At 38.3% G+C, this 19,273-nt stretch overlaps 1 protein-coding gene across 1 annotated transcript; it reads right to left on the reverse strand.

Annotated features, from left to right (window-relative positions):
• Window positions 1-1,958: 1,958 nt before the first annotated feature.
• Window positions 1,959-18,455, reverse strand: mfsd14a2 (major facilitator superfamily domain containing 14A2). Its single transcript, XM_067474353.1, has 12 exons — window positions 18,207-18,455; window positions 15,777-15,872; window positions 12,964-13,026; window positions 11,469-11,596; window positions 10,893-11,007; window positions 10,342-10,560; window positions 9,561-9,674; window positions 8,720-8,791; window positions 8,033-8,145; window positions 5,833-5,930; window positions 5,123-5,280; window positions 1,959-5,028 (listed from the first exon to the last, which is right to left on the reverse strand). The coding sequence occupies exons 1-12, from the start codon at window positions 18,288-18,290 to the stop codon at window positions 4,816-4,818; spliced, it is 1,473 nt and encodes a 490-aa protein (XP_067330454.1). The 5' UTR covers window positions 18,291-18,455; the 3' UTR covers window positions 1,959-4,815.
• Between the last annotated feature and the right edge of the window lie 818 nt (window positions 18,456-19,273).

Below are 19,273 nucleotides of genomic sequence, written 5' to 3' on the forward strand. Positions count from 1 at the left end.
AGTAGAACAGTGGTTGTTACTTACATTATCTGCTGGATTACTGTAGCCCACTTGTCACTGTGTGAACAGCGTTTGGTGACTGTCGATGCCCAGTGCAAGACCCCATTTTGCTGATGAGTCCATGAGGCCTTGTAAAGGGCTTGTCAGGAAACAATGGGCATGGATTATGGTTAAGAGTCTTATTATTATCTCTTTTATCCAACGTTAAGACCACATAACACCTGCTGTTCCACTTGGGACACTTTTGCGTACATCATCATATTCGGGCAGACAGTAACACCAGCGAAGCAGACAGTGGTGCAGGTGTGCTTTAAGGAATATTGTCTAAATGTAGGAGAACCTTTAAGGTTTGTCTAGGTCTCTCAAATGCAAGAGCTAAAGCGATGTAAAAGCCATTAGGAGCTTGTCAGCACACGTGAACATTGTGATAACCAGAAAGTAATTTGCAGGTATTTATGGAAACGTTTTTTTTTTTTTTTTTTTGCAAAGCTGCAGATGCAGATGCAGATGAAAAATGAAAAACAGTAACAGACTGATTCAAAAATGAAACCCAAGAGTCATCAACATGCAGAGTCATGCATGTCATGGCATTTCCATAAGTGCTTGAGGTGTCACCTTTCACGTAAAAAGCTTCGTTACTTTTGTCTGCAGGGGGATCTGAGTTATTTAAGCCCTGTGCAGTTGTTAGGACTTCGAGGTCACGGAGGTGACACAGGACCGTTGTGTGTTGTGTGAACGAATGTTAAACTGCCTCTGGATGGACGCCCAGACCACAGTAGATTGGCTGATGAACGATGTAGACCACCCCATCTGTTTAGACGGCTGGGTTCTCTGGCCAGAATGTAGACATTTAAATCCTCAAACCAGTATCCCTCATGCCTAAGATGGAGGTGGACTCCTGAGTCTTTTTCTGAAGGGGCTGACTCTCTTATGCAGTGCCAGGTGTTTGTGAAGTGCTTGTCTGAGCTGTATCTACCGACTTACATTACTCTGATTATGTCTTTATTATAGGATCGACAAGATTCTGACAGTGTTGCCGGAGTTGAAACACACAGGGATGAAACATTCGATCCTCCCGAGTTTGTAAATGCTGGAGTAACATATGAATTGACGATGTTCCTTTTAACTCTACTTACTGTGGCTTTTTGTGAAAATGTCCTGCTGACCATAAATGTCAGGTGCCAGAACTGTTCCACCACAACCTTAAAACCAGGAGGTGGGATTAATATTGTGGCTCGTTGGTGAACAGGCACACCAAGAAGCAAACGCCACATACAGAACTGAAATAAAGGATTGACGAATGTGTTACGGTTTAAAATGTCAACATTTTCAAACTCAGGATAATACAAGCTTTTCAAAACTTGAACAGGATTTAAAATGAAGCAATATTAAAATAATTGATGTTTAAAGAAAAAAAATAGCATTGGTCACGATAAAAAACAGAAATGCCTTATATTAATTTATTTAATGCTACATTAATATGTGGACCTTAAGCTTTACCAAGTATTAACTTTTAAATGAGAGAACTGGATATTTTTCACTTTCAAGCCTCATAACATTACTGCAGACTAGAAAAAACATTAAAGTCCTTTGTGAATTACTTTCTTCTTTATTGAAGAAAGTGAACTCAATCGTTTTAAGACTTTTTAAGACCCGTTGATACCTTGGACAGACTTTACTTCTGCTTCCATGTGGCTTTAATAAAGAAAGGCTCAGATCACAGAAAGTAAATGAGCTTAGGCCGGTGCATTAATAACAGCTGAGTATACAGAATGCAGCAATTAGGTGGAGCAAAGCAGAACTGTGACTGAACTTTGCAGGATTACCAAACAACCTACCAACAAAGTTAGAGCTTTCATCAAAAGTCTGCTATTATGATCACTAAATAACAGCTCATAGCTTCATGCCACAAACACACAGTACACACTCCAAACACTCAGGAGCCAGACACCAACATCTCATTGTACAATAAACCTTTAATAAATAGTTTGTCATTAGTTTCCCATATTTACATAATAACCACCATTTACTTATGCTGCCACACTCATTTCTTGGCTAATTTTAGGCACACAGAGAGGGGGTTCAGACCACACACACCACATCATAATAAAAACAGGAGTGGCTAACAGGTAAGTCTTGAGAAATATATAATATTTGCACCATACAACCAAATAGACCAAGAAGTGGCCATCTCCTTGAGCAATAAATATATACATTTACTGTACGTACAGGTGATTTTTGTACACAAGTCGTCTGCTTGGAAGCTGTACGGGTGCAGATGGGGCTGGTGCAGAATCATACCAATTTATGTAAGATTTAAATTTATGTTTACCTTTGTTTTGGTCCAATGAATGATAAATTAAAAAAGAAATATTCAGGGATTAAATCAACATGTTTAGTAACTCCCCCTCTGAGATAATAAAAACAATATGACAAGTCAGTCAAGGTTGAGGGTATGTGCAGTCAACATGTACAACTTGGCTTGGAACATTCAGTGACTTTTGTTATGATCTACAGAAAAATCTGGGAAATATAATCTTTTCAAATGTAACAAATCATGGCAAAATGCTTGTTATTAACTGAAGACCGAGGCTGAAAACACACAGACGGACATTCGATAATTTATCTATCTAGCCAAAGTATTGAAGAGAACTTTTAAAAAAGGCTTATAAAATGAAAACTTAAATCTTCAGCCAAAGAAATTAAGACAAGAAAACAAACAAATTGAAAAAATAAATCACTCTAGTGTGTAGAAGCAGGCACACACACACTCACGCAAACACACACAGCAAAAAAATAAACAAAATTGGCACAATGTGTTATTAGAATTTGGTCATTTGAATGGACTTGAGGCATGTATACTTTACATGTTGAAAACTGGCAAGTATAATTTAGCAGCTGCTAACACGAATGAAGGGAAAGCAGTGTGACTGATGCAAAGCACACGTCCGTCAATATCATTCAGCTACAGAACAGTTCAGGATCAACCCATACCACCCGCTGAAACGTAACGGCAGCAGATTACACCTGCACATTCAGACATGCCGATGTGGCCCAATAATAAATGTTGAATTTTTATCTATCAGATGACAAACCTCATACATTAATTTTTTTGTTCATTTTCTTTACAGAATCAAATGTACTTGGTCACAATGAACCAAATCTCATTAATGTTTTGTTAAAAGTGTAATTTTCTTTATGACGTTGCTGAGATACTTTCTTGAAATGCAGTATTCATTGAAGTTTTAAGTCGTTTTTAATCTTATGGTTTAAAGAATAATTTGTTTTTTATGTTTTGGTAACTGTCTATAGGGGGCGACAACATAATCTTCATCTACTGGTCGGAACTACTGCCTCTGCTTGTGGACAATTCGCAGCCTGGTGAAATTAAGAAGTTTAGAATTACACGCCGTGCTTCACATCTATCTTTCTGCCATTTGTAGTCTGTTATTATCTGACAGTTGTGTCGTGCCTGTTATAAGTGCATGGCAGCTTAAATGTCAGGGAGTACATTAAACAATTCTGTGCTTCATATCCAATTACCACTGTAGAAATCTTTATCCACCACATCACACTTCACCTTTGAATGTTGTACTGCAGCAGCAAGACTGATATTCTGGTTAAACTAATGATATTAATTCATAGAAACAGTCAGTGTCAACACTGACATGCTGATAAGCACTGCTAGAAACTCCGAGAGGTCCAGAGGGGCTTTTAAAATAAAACCACGGTTCTGCAAGCCTTAACCCTGATGATGATAAATGTCAGGAAACAAAGTAACAGGAAGGACGCGAAAACAAAAGGAATTAAAAAGAGTGTAACGGCTCCGATGGGAGCAATAGCGAAAGATTACAGAGCCTACTCAGACCTCGGTCTTCATACAGGTTACATAATGTCTCTATTAAGTCTTTTCAAGGCAACATTTGTTTCTTGAATTAAAAACTCAAAGCACAACTAGCCTTCAGTTTGAACGGAAGAAATATACAACCCAAACTGAACTACGTATCTAGAGAATGGCAAGTAAACATTGAAAAACAGTTTTAGCTAATAAAGTGGTCTCTCTTGTACACTTCGCTCTGAGAGAAGTGTGAAAGTTAAACAAAGTGTGGTCTTACGAAGCTTCTCACATGTGAACTGGTTGACTCATAACTGAGATTAGGTGGCGCCTCTCCCCACACTGGTTGGAGACTCCCCTTCAGGTGCTGTACTTATGTCCCTGTTGTGCATACAGAAGAAAAACTGTGTTCCCTTCTTGGATGCTTTAACAGAATTGTAGTCTCAGCAAAAGCCATCAGGACTGACGTTAGCTTGTGAAAAGACCATTAGACAAGTGCTCAACTGACTCTCTGTTAGGCTCTCATTGAACAGACACAGGGATTTAGTGACATTTGAGATCCGCAAATATACCTCACACACTCTTCAAACCAAATTGTTTCGGTTCTGTTTTGCACCAAGAGGAGGGCAAACTGTTTTATGCTCCACTCTGTTACTGTTTTATTGAAACCAAAGATTAGAGTCCAGCTCAGCCAAGTCTCGCATACCTTTCCTCAGCAGCCAGTAAAATACTCAACAATCTCTCTTCATCTTTCAGGATCTACAGAGAGTTCTTACTTAAAAACAAAACGAAACAAAACAGGTAAGGAGCGAGTGTCCACTTTTGAACTGTGGACACCAAAGACATGGACACAAACACCTCTTCGTGGCACTGAAGCAGGCCAAAGGTGAAACTGTGTCTGTGTGGAAAAATGTGTGCATCTGTCCATGTGTGCCAGGGTTCAGGGGTGAAACGAGGGTGTCTGCCCCCCTTAGCTGAGGTTATACACTGCTATCCTCCAGCAGTGGCTCCTTGCCCTCAGCCCCGCTTCCCTGGGGGCTGTGGGAGTGACTCTGTGCCCCGTTACTGTGCTTCTTGTAGGCGCCGGGCCTCATGCCAGGCCCCGTGTGCTCCGGGATAAACAGGGCAACCAGCAGAGACAGCAGCACTGAGCACGCACCAAACAGGAAAGGAGGACCTGGGATGATGGCACTCTAAAACACGCATAGCACATAAACCAGAAAAAGGTCATAATATGCACAAAAGATGCTGCATATTTTGCAGATATGAATTTTCAATACTGCTCACCTCGTCAGTGGGGTTGGCCATGTTGAGTTTGGCACCTTTCTCCGAGCCGTCCGTGTCGGTCAACTCCACATGGAACAAGTAGAAGACAAAACCATAAAGAGCAGGGCCCAAACCATTGCAGAGGCCACGAATTCCTGTAATCATCCCCTGGACGACACCTACAGAAAAACAGATACAAACATTTCACTTTCAGGAAAAACTATAATAGATGTTAGGATGTCAGTGGCTAATCAGAATGAGAATTAAAAAAATATATTTTTATTATGCAAAGCACAGCACACACTTTATACGTAAAAATGTCAACTATTAAAGTCAGATTCTGACACATGGATAGTGCAGAAAATATCATTAATGCATGTTCTATGATGAGATGCATACTTCAAGGTGAACTGGGTCTGCTGGTTGTAGTAAGATCACCTATGCTATGAGGAATATATACAGGTGTGATTCCTGTTTTGTACAGTGCTTTAAAATAGGCACTCTCAGTGAATCCAAGGAGTTGGGTACTGAATGTTTCAAGCACTGACTGAAATAACCTAGATTTATGTTTGGCATTGAATGCAGGGTCATTTGACCATTTAAGTAATAAAATTTGTGTTTTTTTCCAGTCAAAGATCTGAAAAAGGTGTTTATTTTAAAAGGCAAACAATGATGCACGCTGATTTAATATTGTTTTGGTACCACCCATACCCAGCTCAGCAAGAACTCACCTTGTTGGTCAGGGTCTGCATTACGGGACACAATGGCGCTGATGGCAGGGAAAGTGATGCTGGACATGGCTGCGACGGCTCCAGCTGCCCACATCATCCTGCACGCAACAACACACGTTTGTTAAGAATGCAAACACATTTTCACTTAACCTTTGAGATATTGGATTTAAATGCATTCTTGAAGGTGAGCTGAAGGTCGTTAAAACCACTACAGTTGAAACTTGATGTCTAACAATGTGAATCATGATGGAAAATGTCAAACTAAACTGCAGCTATTAAATAAGCAGCAAATGAGCCTTCAAATGTAAAAACATCAAGATGAATTTTACAATAAGCTGAGTTTAGTATCTTGTTTTGTAAAAGAAACTGTTTCTTGCCCTTTTTTGGGAACAGGGAAAGATTTCTCACCTTAATTTATAATATGGTCAACTTAACCTTTCTTAACCGAATTGTCCACGTATTGACTAAAGCAGAGAGGAACAACAAAGAGACGTGTTGTGAATGTTTTCTTTCAGAATCAATGGATATTACAGCTGCTCTGCCCTTCCCTCCAGGCCAAAACAATAGGATGAACTGATGAAGCTGTAAGATCTCACTTTAAGACAAATTACAATGTGCCCTGTTTCAGTAAACATCTGTTTGCTTTTTTAATAAGCAAACGCACAAATACTAAAGCTGTGCCAATTTGTTTGCCGCCAGTGTTTTAAAAGAATTGGTGGTCTGAATAGTAAATGTGCATCATGTGCATATGTTGTGCCTTCTCACAGAAATAATGTCAGCTCTAATAATAGATGAACCAATTTTTAAAAAGAATTTTCAGTAATATATTGATATCTGTAAAAGTGGCAGTAATACTAGATTAGTGTCACAGCCACTACTATTAATTAAGGTTATGCTCCCCTCTGGTGGTTTGTCAGGGGATAACAATATCAAGTCAGCAATATCATGGAATTACAGTGCAAATCATTGCTGACATATAGCATTTAAATAATTGTAATTCAAAAATGTATAATTTAGTTACAAACATTTAAAATAACATTTACAGGTAATAAACAGTGTATTGAATTCTTGGATAGACAGAAGCCTACTGCTGTTTTTAGTACACAGTGCAAACATACAAGTGGCCCTCTAGTGTATTTTTATCAATTTCCCATCAACCGTAAGAAATGAGCTGACTGGAGCCAATTTTTAAATAATGAATAACAAAGACAACGACAAAGCTCAAATCAAAATCAGTTTCTGGTCTTCATTTTAAAAACTAAGAAAACTTTTGAATGGTGACCAACAGCTCCATTCAATGACCATAGAAGACAGGTAAAATTAAACTAGGTTAAAGTTAGCAAAAAAGTGCTAACATTACGGTTTTAACCTCTGCACATTATACATTACATTACACATCAGTACTGTTTTAGCATTTGTAAGATGAATATCAAACTTTCTTAGTCTTTCCGCTGGGTCTAAAAGTTTTGCCCCCAATTTTGAAAAGGTAAACTGAGTAAAACAAATATTTTTTAATGAAAATATTATTCAATGCACATTGAGCGAGAAGAAATTTTTCTTCTTAACAAATTAATTCACATTAGTTTTAAACTAATTTATTAAAGGGAAATACATAATTTTTAGTGTTTTACTAAAACCTTTTTAAATTACACTCCTTGATCACATTTGCTACTTGTGGTGCTAAAAGAACTTTTGTACTAGCTGAATGTGCCTTTTTATCATGTTAGGTTTGGGGTTAAGTTTGAATCCCCTTCAATTTAAAGAGAACATAGATAATGTTTGACTTCAGTTGAATGAGCGACCACTACTGACTCACAAGCATTTTGACTATGACTGTGGTTTTGCACTATGCTACAGGAAATGATGAGTGTGACTAGTTGTTAGTCTCTGTCAGAATCATGATCGACTCAAACTGTCAGCTGGGACCAACTCCAGCAGCTCAGTGACTTTCTAAAGAATAAGCAGTAATAGCTAACGGTTGTATCTTCAAAGTTTTTTTTTTTTTAAACATTGGACACACCTTAACCTTTTGTACCTGAGCTCCATTGTGCTATGTAACCATAACAAGTGATGCAGATTGCGACAGGAAAAAGCACATCTTAATTTGTAAGAGTCTCTGCCTCCTAAAACATTACCAGTGTGGGCTCTATTATGTAGTGGAAAGATGTGTGTATGTTTTAGGAACAAGCCTGTTACTGACCAGGGCTGAGAGCCGAAGCCATACCACGCCAGCTGGAGGATCTGGAATCCAAGCCCGAGCAAGATTGTGTTCTTATTCCCTATTGAACGCATCAGGATTCCCAACACCACAGTCTAAAGAAAACACACCACAGGTCATTCAAAATACTTTCAATAATTTGCACATCAAGTGACAATAATTGCTGCTATTTTTTTTCCTCTTTTCTGTGATGGCAAACAAATAACTTTGTATTTCTGTCTACAGTGTACACCCAACACTTTTCTCACATCTATCCTGAAACAGCAAACTCCCCATGTTCTAAACAGACATTAATAGCTAATGGATGTATATTCACAGTTTTTTTTTTTTTAAAACATTTGACCCACTTTGACCTTTTGTACCTCAGCTTGAGCTGTAGTACCTGAGCTGAGCTTTCTACAGTTTGTAAAGCACACAAATTTGTGATTTTGGGCTATTTATGAAATCTGACTTGACTTTAATTTGCCATCGTATGATCTAGAATACTGGCAGGAGCATTTTCTGTCATTTTATGAAAAAAAATATAATCAATTAATTGATAAATTAACAGGTCAACTGATAAAAGAAAATGTACAATTAATTTTTTTTAATTAGTTATACAGTGTTTTTAATTACATTAAAAACAGTTATTAAATATAAATTCTATAACAAAAATATTTTTGCCAGTACCTGAGCTAGTATTGAGAGGATCCCCACAACAGCGATAAAGGCAGCCACTGTCTCTGATGAGAAGCCTATGACCTGAGGGGGAGACGTTATGATGACACAGGTTGGGACAGGAGACAACCATTTTTCACGGTTAAAAAACAGGCTACCACTACATTCAAGAACTAGAAAACCGCTTCCCTTTTCACTGTATTTTTCTCTGACCTTGATTTCCTTTGATACAAACCGCAGCATGAGCAATGCAGCTGGTGTGAGGTGTGTATAATTTATAACAACGTGGAGATATATGATAAAGCAATTTTGGCATAAAGAGGATAGTGTCTAATGTTAGCTGCAAAGCTCCAGAACTACATTACTTCAACACCTTTTTCACAATGGTGGAAAGACAGGAGACTCCATTTGTCAAACTTGACTGACTGGTTTATTTGGCACCGTTTACATGAACTTAGTCATTAGTTCAATCAGTTTGGAAAGAGCAGGAGATCACGCCATTTCAAAACTGCAAGCCGCTACCTGTGTATCTGTCTGAATTGCTTCTTTTCTGGCTCCTTGCAATATTATATCTATTGGCTTTCCAGAAGATGAATTTACTCTACTTATTTAGACAACAAAACAGAGTCCTCAGCAAACCCACTCATTCAACACAACACAAATGGCAAAAGTAATAATCCTGTCACATACAAATGGCTCATATGAATCTTGAATTATTCACTCTTTTTTAACAGACCACAACTTCACCTAAAAAGAAAGACACTTTTCACAACCTGTCTAATACCGAAGACAAATGGTAGCAAGCGTATAATCGTGTCTAAAAATGTTTGCGTGAACAATTCACAAGTGTTACCTGTCTGAGATAGAGGAAGAAGCTGGAGTACTGGCCGGCCTCGGGGAGGTAGGAGAGAAACACTGTGATACAGATAAGGAGCACCGTGGAGTCCTGCCCCACTTTACGCAGAGACTGTTCAAAGAACAGCAAGAATAATTAGTTTCAAGAATGTAAAACATGAACAAAGTCAGTAGTGGTTGTGATACAACATAAAAACAAAGTTCAGGTCCTTCCTAAAGCAACAGCTTGTTTTACAGCTTAATTCTAACATAAGGGAGTGAGGTTATGTATTTCTGTGTTGCTAAGCAGGAAATAATTGCACTAATGTATATTGCACTAGCATGTATTACTGTACATTGCATATTTCTTGCACCAACCTTTAAACCAATTTTGAAATTGTTTACCTATTTTAACAGAATACAAAGTGGAAGGCATAGGAAGAATGTAATTGTACAGGGAAACCCTTTACTTTGCAAATGATAATAAATTCTATGATTTAATTTTGGTCTTTTTTTTTTTTTTTTTTGGTCCGTGAATATATTGTGGAGTATTATTAACTGTCACCAGGATCAGGCTCTTTGCTATAAGAGAAAACATTGAATTACAAAGTTCAACTCATTCCTTTTTCACACGTCAACTTAATTTAGGCTTAAATTATTCTTAATCAAACCAAAGACTAATGAGTAATAGAATACATTGCAATAAACTGCTGTTTGGTTGGACAGAACCAATGCATAATAATCTGTCATAACCGACTAATTAAAACCTAATTATTAGTAATAGTTGTGTTTCCACTCACAGCAAAGGGGTCTGCCTGTTCCCAGGAGATAGGTGCTCCCCACGATGCTGGCCTCATCTTCTCCGGCAGCGACTCTGGTACAGCTACCAGGATGAAGCAAATGTCAAGCAGAGCAATGGCTGTGGCCAGGATCACCACCAAGGTGTCACTGTAGGCCACAGATAGGTACGCTCCAATGGCCGGGCTGGTAACCAGGCTGGCCGCAAAAGTGGCCGACACCTAGTGGAAGTGCAAGGCAGAGGTAAAATGAGCGAAATATAAAGTAATCAATGTTAATGTCATTCCATTTAATTCTATTGTTAGGATCGTGTACATATCCTGTGTATATTTGTTCTCAGGGCTTTTTTGCAAAATACTTTGTTGATTTCAATAAGATTTCCTAATTAAGTAAAGCTCCACTAACAAAGAAAGTAACTAATTAACTAACTAATTAATTAATGCCATTTTTTATTTTCTTACTCTACTGGCCATTTATTTGGTCACAAACCTTGAGACTATGGAAAGACAATATAATAGCGCTGATTGTCAGTTCTAGTCAACAGTGTTCTTACCAAACCATATGCTGTGCTCCTTTCATGCTCCTGTGTGATGTCTGCCACATATGCAAAGATCACAGAGAAGGTGACAGCAAAAACGCCGGACATAGATATGACTGCAAAGTACCACCTAAGAGAAGAAAAGAGCTTGGCTTATCTTCAACCAGTTACCAAATGAAGCAAACCAAACCAAACAAACATATAAGAGTAACATACAGTGTGTAAAGTAAATGCCACCAGTGTGTTGACTGCCTAAGTCAGATCCTCTGCTTTGACTGGACAGTTGTTTCATCATATAAACACTCTCACCAGACAGACCCATGTTGGTAGCAACCTCAGAATATCACATTCTTGAGATACCCAACATTGAGAAATACTTTCAGTAAGGTAAATTCATGTTGTTGCTAAAACAGGAAACACATGCAAATGGATGTACTGTAGTGCACCAAAAACCAAACACACACAAATAAAAAAGACACTTCAACATGTAGCCAGGAAGGATCGGGAATCGAACCACTGACCCTGTGGTCTGCGGATGACTGCGTTATCAACTGAGCTACAGAGTTTACAAAATTATTAGTGTGAACTTACCATGGGCTGATCTTCATCAGTGGAATGGGTGCACATGTGAAGAAGACCGTTAGCAACAGGAAGGACTTGCGTCCCCATACGTCTGACAATGCTCCAATTAGTGGAGCACTAAGAAATGATAACAGGCCCTAGAAAGGACGAAGGGAAATTTGAGTATAGGACATCTGATAAGAGAAAAAAGACTTAACACTTATCTGTTGAATACATAGCTATTAATAAACAAGTCGAAGGATTGTGACTTTTTTATGCACACTATCTCAACTCAGCCACTTCCAAATCTTGCATTTTGGTTGGGGGCTAATAGCAAAAGGTAGTTAGAGTCCATGCACTGTATGATATTAGCAATATCACTAGCAATCATGAAAATTAGCCCCAGACACACATCTTTGAAGTGCACACACCTAAGATGAGGCTTCTGAGCTGATCCTCCAAACAAAGGCAACGACACAAGGTAAGCAATAACTTTGCAATTATTTTTATCCTTAGGGTAGTTCTGTGTTTAGATTGTACACTCTGGTATCACCAAGTTATTATAGCTGGCACACCCGATGACTGACGCATGGTGAGGCAGAGCTGATCTTAAATTTAGTTATGTTGCTATTGGAAGAATATAGGGAAATAGTTTTACCTGTAACAAAAGAATTATTGTTAGTTTAAGAAACAAGTCTTTTTATCTTGACAAAACACATGACTGTCATAAGCATAAGTGTTTTTGAAGGACAGCTGCATTAGAACTAACTGAACGCTTACTCTTGATCCCAGAAAAATGATTTTATGTCAACATAATACATTTGTTGTGTAAGCAAGAACGGTGCTGATCACAACAAAACAGAAAATCTAAAATACAAAGCTCACTGCAGCTACCTTTGGACACATTCTCTCCTATCTACTACTAGTGTCAGGAAACACTTAAGGTACTTTGCCCTTAAAAGTGCTCCAGCTGAGCTCTTTTGGTGCCAACCTGCAATGGTTACTGGACAGCTTGCTGTTGTCAACATGCAGCTAATATTATGTCAAGCAGGGAGTCACTGAACAAGAGCATACATGCTCAGCAAATCTTCCACAAGCAAATAAAAGCAAGTCAAACTTGCAGTGCTGAAGGAGGATGCTAGATGACAGCAGCTGTAGCACTAAGGTGGACAGGGTGGTTAAAGTGCCTTACTGTGAGACGTTTTTTATGACCAGAAACAAATACATTCATTTCTTAATTAAACCATGAACACTGTCAGGCATTATAGAAGGGAATAGAAAAAAAATGATATACTGCTCGAGAACATTTACTCCAAAATCATTGCATCTGTTTGCCGTACGATTCATTTAAAGTCACTACATTTTAAAGACATTAAGATGTTGCTTGATAGTGAAACACTGAACAGAAAGATTAAACACTGTGGGACTGGGATGTTCAATATCTATATGTTACCATTACAGTGCCATCACAGGAGATTGAATTTCAAGCTTTATTTTTCTGTTTGTGTGTGCTGTTGTCACTTACCTTGACACCATGAATTAACCCGTTCATCAGGAATGTGTGCTGGGGGAATGTCTGGTGTAATACCTGAAGAAGAAATGGAGATATCACAAGATGGGACCACAGCATTCACATAGTTTTTAGAGTTTAACTAATCTGATACAAATGGTCTAAGAAAATAAACATGGTGACACAACTTCATATGTTAACCAGACAATACACTAGGATTTGCAATAAGTCATAATGTAACACTTGTTTGTTAGATACTATCCTATCATCTATAATACCCTGGTAAAATTTCTTCCCATAATAAGATAGATATAAACACTAAAGTTGCATCATGACTTATTAGGATACAAGCCATAACCTGATGATCTCAGGTCGAGTTTGCACATTAGAAGGGATCCAGCAAACAGTTAACTTTAAATGAAATATAGACAGCTTATTCATTTGGAAATGGTTCAACAACAGATCAGATTAGAGGGAAACAAAGAAACGTATTCTGCCATGTCAAACACACAACCAACATGAGGATAACACGGTAAACGTAAGCAAACTCGAGGTTTTTCTTGTCATCACCTTTACCACTAGTAATCCTTACATGATGCAAGTGCTGTAAATAACAGATAGACTGTTAAAAACTTGAGGTACATCACGTGAAAGAAATTACCATTGTGTGAATGTGAAATTATTTGGGAGCACCAGGGCAAGTGACTCTTGAGTTCTGACAATAGCAAAATGGCCAAAACATTCAGGCACCAGCTTTAGGCTTTTAGCCTGACTGTAAAAATGTTAGATGAGCTGTTGCTAAACAGCATTAATTTCTCGGCTTAAATTGATGACTTTGGCGTTTGATCCACAGCAAAGCGACCAAGGATGATATTTAAGGAAGTTATGCATGCGTGATGAAACATGGAACATGTTTAAAACATGTTTAAATGGAATAATATTACATGGGGGGAAAATTGCATTCCAAACACAATATTGCCAATATATATTGTCCAATTCAATGGACTTTAACATAGATGCCTGGAGAAACATTCCCACCTTCCCGAGGGTCAGCAAGGTTAGGTACCAGCCAGGAGACATCGCCGGCTGTGCAAGAGCATTAGTCTATGCAAAGTTATATCTAAACTAGGCAAGTGAATTTATTTCATAAATTAAAAAATAACCTTTTTGATAGAAAGATAGATATATACTTTTACTAGTTGCCAACTGTGTTTGTTTCATTCTGCTCTGCTGTGTGTGGTCTTTAGATCCATCACCCAGACTGGCAAGAATGGAGTAAAAAGTAGCATTTGCATTTTCTTTATCAGCACAACTTTTGAGCAAGCCCCTTAATCCCTGCTGCTTTAGTGTGTGTGCAACTGTTCGAACGTGGTCCGGACTTTTCTTTAGCTTCTACATGAAACTACTCTGAATGAATAAAAGGTTAATAAAATAAAACTTGGAAACCATGAGAATGTAGTGTTCTCTCTCAACTTGTATTAAGCAACTAGCCGTAAGACATCTCACCACATATCTTACTTGAATCTGACATGTTACATCTTGTTTCTTATAATGCGTTAGCTGATCTTTAAATGACGACTTTACTGGGAAACTGCTCTCTTGTGATTTATTAACTGCAGATATCTAACTAGAAAACTCTCACAAAGATGGATGTTCAGTTCAAAGTCTAGAACATCAAGTGTGCAGCAATTATCATCATTGACACTAGTGTGGGAACATTAAGATTTAAGTTTAATTTAGGATATGTAATGCTTGACTGAAACTAAACAACAGGATGTGGTTTCTGTTAAGGGGTACAGAGCAAAAGCTTGTGGCACGGCTAAGAATCCCCTCTGTTCCTCTTGGAGACAGCTACCCAACACACACAGACTGAATACTCAGTGAAGACTGTTGCTGCTGGATACTAATGAAGCAGTGCTCTCATTGGGAGCAGTGAAGCAGTCCCTCTCATCTTCAGATGCCCTCTGATTAGTCCAAAATGCACAACCTGCCCCCACCTAGGGATCTTAAGGCCAACAAACCGACAATAATTAATGCTTAGGAGTTACACATACAAGCACCTCTTCCAACATTGCATAAGCATAAGCCTGCTGGTTGAAATCATGTGGCTAACAGCTGTTTGCTCATCATTTGTTTGAGACACCAGTTTCCACACAAAACAAAATTTAAATTAGTGGAGAAAAACTAGGCAGGAATTCAATAAATGCAGAGCTTGGATAATGTCAAAAAGAAGGAAACTATTAATACACAGTCCCTGCTTGTATGAAATACCATATCATTGTTGTGAGTCATCTTAGCACATTGCTTACAAATAGATCTGTTTTGGAGGAAACAATCATCTGTTGTTTTCTAATTTATACCGTTGACTGTCTAGCGGTTACATTTTTAAATGAAAATGATTTGTTTCAGTTGCTTGCAGCAAATACTTGATCCACAGCGCTCTGCAGTGCACTGAGGTCAATGTGTGGTGTAGTTTGTCTGGCTGGCCTCTGTGCTGTGGCCCCCTGATAAGCCTTTTCAACAAAGAATGGGTGGCCAGAAAACACAACTATTGGATGCCCTTTTCATATTTCTCAGCCCATTATCACCTGGCCAAACATCTGCTAACACACACAAACAAAAACCAAAACTGTGTTACAGAGGGCCTTGCTCAAATGATGTAGGAATTCAATTATTCATAGACACTGATAGGCCTTGTGCGATTCTAGTCAATAGGAAATGCCACTCTTTGGCTTGGTTTTGAGAGAAGAGAAGTGTAGACGTATGAATAACTGTTATATCAGTTTACATAACAATATGTCCACAAGAGAGTGTGTATCTAGGCTTACCGTGAGCATCGGGGTGGTGAGAAGACCCCATGCGAAAAACTCCAGGAAGATGACCACCACAGCATGGTAAACACTGGGCTCACCAATTCCCTGAGGCTGGACAGAGAAAGAGGAAATCGAACAGAACATTTAACACATTAATAGATCGAACCCTAACCTGCAATCTATTTCATTCTTCTTATGATACTGAGGAAAAACCTAAAGGGCACCACTCGAAAACGGAAACCCCCTAAGCTAAGCTATGACAAGTAACTCAAAATCACGGCAAGCACTGTGCTTCTATTATTTCAGCTGATTACAACATTAATGAGTTTTAGACAACATAACTGATCTGTTTACATGTCATTTGCACGATCTCCTATATTACCATACTCAGAATAAGTCTGTTAACTTCTGTTCAAGTTATTGACCAGGATTTAAAGCAAGTGAAGACCTTTTGTTTTAACAAAGCCTTCGTTTATGTATAGTAGTTCTATACAACCAGTTTACCAGACCAGTGTTTGTTTAAGGAATATATTAAAGCACACTAACAAGACAAGGACAACTTTTCTTAATTGAAACCAAACTGGCACAATATTCTGTGCGTTACTTTATTAGGTTGTATTAAATACAGACCTATATCTGTTACGAGTAAAACAAAAATGTTCATCTTTTTTGTCTTTCATAAATCTCACTCACTGGAGGGAAAGTTAAATTATTGCAGCACAGCAAAATCTATACAAGTGTTTAAGGTGAAAAAGGTGAAGTGAGCTTGGGTGCTTAACAGGATCTTTGGCAGGAAACACATCGAGGTGTGATAACTGAAGATTGTAAAGTAGGCCAGGGCCAACTTAACAAAAACACTAGCTGCTACTTTACTTCCTCGCGTGGTTTATCATTTCATCAGCGAAAAACTGTAAAATCCTTAGTTTGACCACCTGCCATGCAAATCAGATGAACTCTCATCGTAATACTAGAATGATGACAACATCTGCATTACAGAGTAAATGGGGAACAATATTTAACTGCCTCAAGATATGGATGTTGCAACTTCCTCTTAAATGAAAAAACGGCCAGTTACGTAGCTATCGAACAGTGAGGATCTAACCCTATTAGATGCAATAGTTGAATACTTTAAATGAAATCCTAATGGCTAAGTGGTCAAACCTAGCTGCAATAACACAATGAAGCAATACCGATAATCTGAATTAAGGGCCTCATTGGAAAAGAGTGACATCTTGTCAGGTGTGGACACATGACGTGACAGGACTACTACTAGTATTACTGTGGGGAAAGTACAGTTTCTTCTTCTATTCATCATGGTTACAACTCTTCTTCATATGGACATAGCAGGTTTGGCAAATCTGCTCAACTGGTTACATAACAAGCACTGATGCTTCACTGTATTTATAACAATCCTACCCATGGTCACACTTTGCCAACAGCCTAATTTGGAACAATTCCCACTTCCAATATCTATATGATCCAAATCACTAGAATCTCTGTTATTTCTATTTGCAGTATCAAAGAGGAACATTAAGGATTTTAATAATACATAACGGTTTTACGACAGCTGATTAAAAGGTGTATAAATGTGCAGAGACAACAGGCCCTGGCTGATAAACAAACCGTACGTATACCAGATTCCTAAAAAGCAGCGTGTATGTTGACCTTTGATGTTAATAAGCAACGCTAATTTCCACAGCTAATGTTAGCTTTAGCAGTAAATGTTTTACTTCGTTAACGTGAGCAGCAATGTGGACTCAGACGTTAACCTACTGTCTTTTTTTTTCTTCAATAAATGTTAGTGAGTAAACCCAGTGTTTAGATATTGTGCAATCGTCAATCTGTAAAAGACTGCGGGTCAATGTACCGTTAAAATATCCGACATTACTAAGACAGTACTACATAAGGTAACTGAAACACAGCTAAATATAAAAGTTACTGTTTACTGTAACAGAGTATAAATATCTCCCCAACACACAGGCTAGGGAGCTAATGTTAACTTAGCATCAGTTTCTTCCTATGCACTGTCAAACGTAAGATTTGACTAAACGCGAGGTGAAGTTAATATTAACTTACAATATGAGATAGATACTGATATTTAGAGTAGATTAATTACCCTGGGAAAATACTCGACAAAGAAAAATCATGGCTAACGTTGACTAGCCAGCCAGCCAGCGCTACCTGAGCTGACGTGTAAATGACAAGCTAACATAGGCCGCTAACATTAGCTAATGCTGTGTTAGCCACTCAGCTAGGCAGTCCCTTCAAAAGCCAGCTAACGGTTAACAATATCTGCTAGGGCAAACTGCTAAGAACAAAAGGATATAAAAATACCGCTACAACGGCTGCATTCTCCTGAAACGAGGTTACTAACTAACTTCAGCGGCTGCCAGTCTAGCTCAGTGCCAAGCTAAGTTAATGAAGATATATAATTATTTAACTCACACTTCCTCCATCTTTTATTATAATTTTCTTTGCAAGAAGAATGCTGCGGTTCAGCCGCTTCTTCTTCTTTTTCTCCCCCGTCATTGTTAACTTATGTCCATTCTTGGTGTCAGAGGGTCATCGTTGCACCTATCAAAACTAAAACAATCTGATTTCGGCTACTAAACTCATAACACCTCGGCAGTGGGCTCAGGGTAGCTAGCAAAAAGCTAATCGAATGATGATTTCTCATCCACACCAGTCTTCCTGAACTGAATATCGACCCGCCCCACCCGTGTAAAAGCGGCTCACCGATTGGTTCTCTAGTGAAAACGTGACTCCAAACAGAACGTCTGATAGGTTTGGAAAATCATTCGGTGCTTTCGACCCTCGAATAGTAATTCATGGACGTCACGTCGCGGGCATGAAAAAGGAAACCCCTTATATGGTGAATGCCTCTGTTTATGAAGTGTACAAGATGTTGGGTTGTTTACAGTTCACGAATAACTTAGACATTGCGTATAGTAGCACATTTTTTATACTGCCATTAGCTTAAAGGTGCAAAGCCCAGCTAGGCTTAAAGGACACTAGTTACATTACCCCCAGAAGCAAGGAAAAGCCAAAAGAAATCACAAACATTGTAACATTACTGTTTCTAGCGCGTTCGATAAAAACATTTAACAAAAACTGGAGGTTGTCAAATGTTCCACATGGAAACATTCTGATTATTTCAAGCGTAATGGAATGACCATCAGCTATTTACTGTAAAAGGTTAGTTCATCCAAATCACACAGGAGACACTTTCTGTCCTTCCCTGGAACAAATGAAAGTGTCTAATTTCTACAGCAGGTTGTTAAATCTCAGCAGGGGATTCAGACATTTCAAGATGAACATAGTATGGTATAAAATGAGAGCAGAACTTACATTTTCTGATCTGGTGAGTATTTCAGCAAGAGCAGAAGAAATTAATGCTTTAGAAATCACGACTGATAACAAACTTGACAATTGTATATGTCCATAATTTAGGCCCTGGAAATTAAACACTTTGGATTGAGCTATATTAAATAATTATGTGGCTTTGGAATTAC

Source organism: Channa argus, chromosome 14, assembly GCF_033026475.1.
Source record: "Channa argus isolate prfri chromosome 14, Channa argus male v1.0, whole genome shotgun sequence".
Taxonomy (NCBI): Eukaryota; Metazoa; Chordata; class Actinopteri; order Anabantiformes; family Channidae; genus Channa; species Channa argus.

What these genes read in the sequence shown, in the direction of transcription:
- mfsd14a2 (XM_067474353.1), bottom strand. Translation starts at nt 18,290, where the DNA reads ATGACGGGGGAGAAAAAGAAGAAGAAGCGGCTGAACCGCAGCATTCTT. An exon ending in GGAGCACAGCATATGGTTTG is followed by an intron (nt 10,561 to 10,892) that starts GTAAGAACACTG and finishes CACTTCCACTAG; the next exon opens with GTGTCGGCCACTTTTGCGGC. An exon ending in AACAGGCAGACCCCTTTGCT is followed by an intron (nt 9,675 to 10,341) that starts GTGAGTGGAAAC and finishes TTCTTTGAACAG; the next exon opens with TCTCTGCGTAAAGTGGGGCA.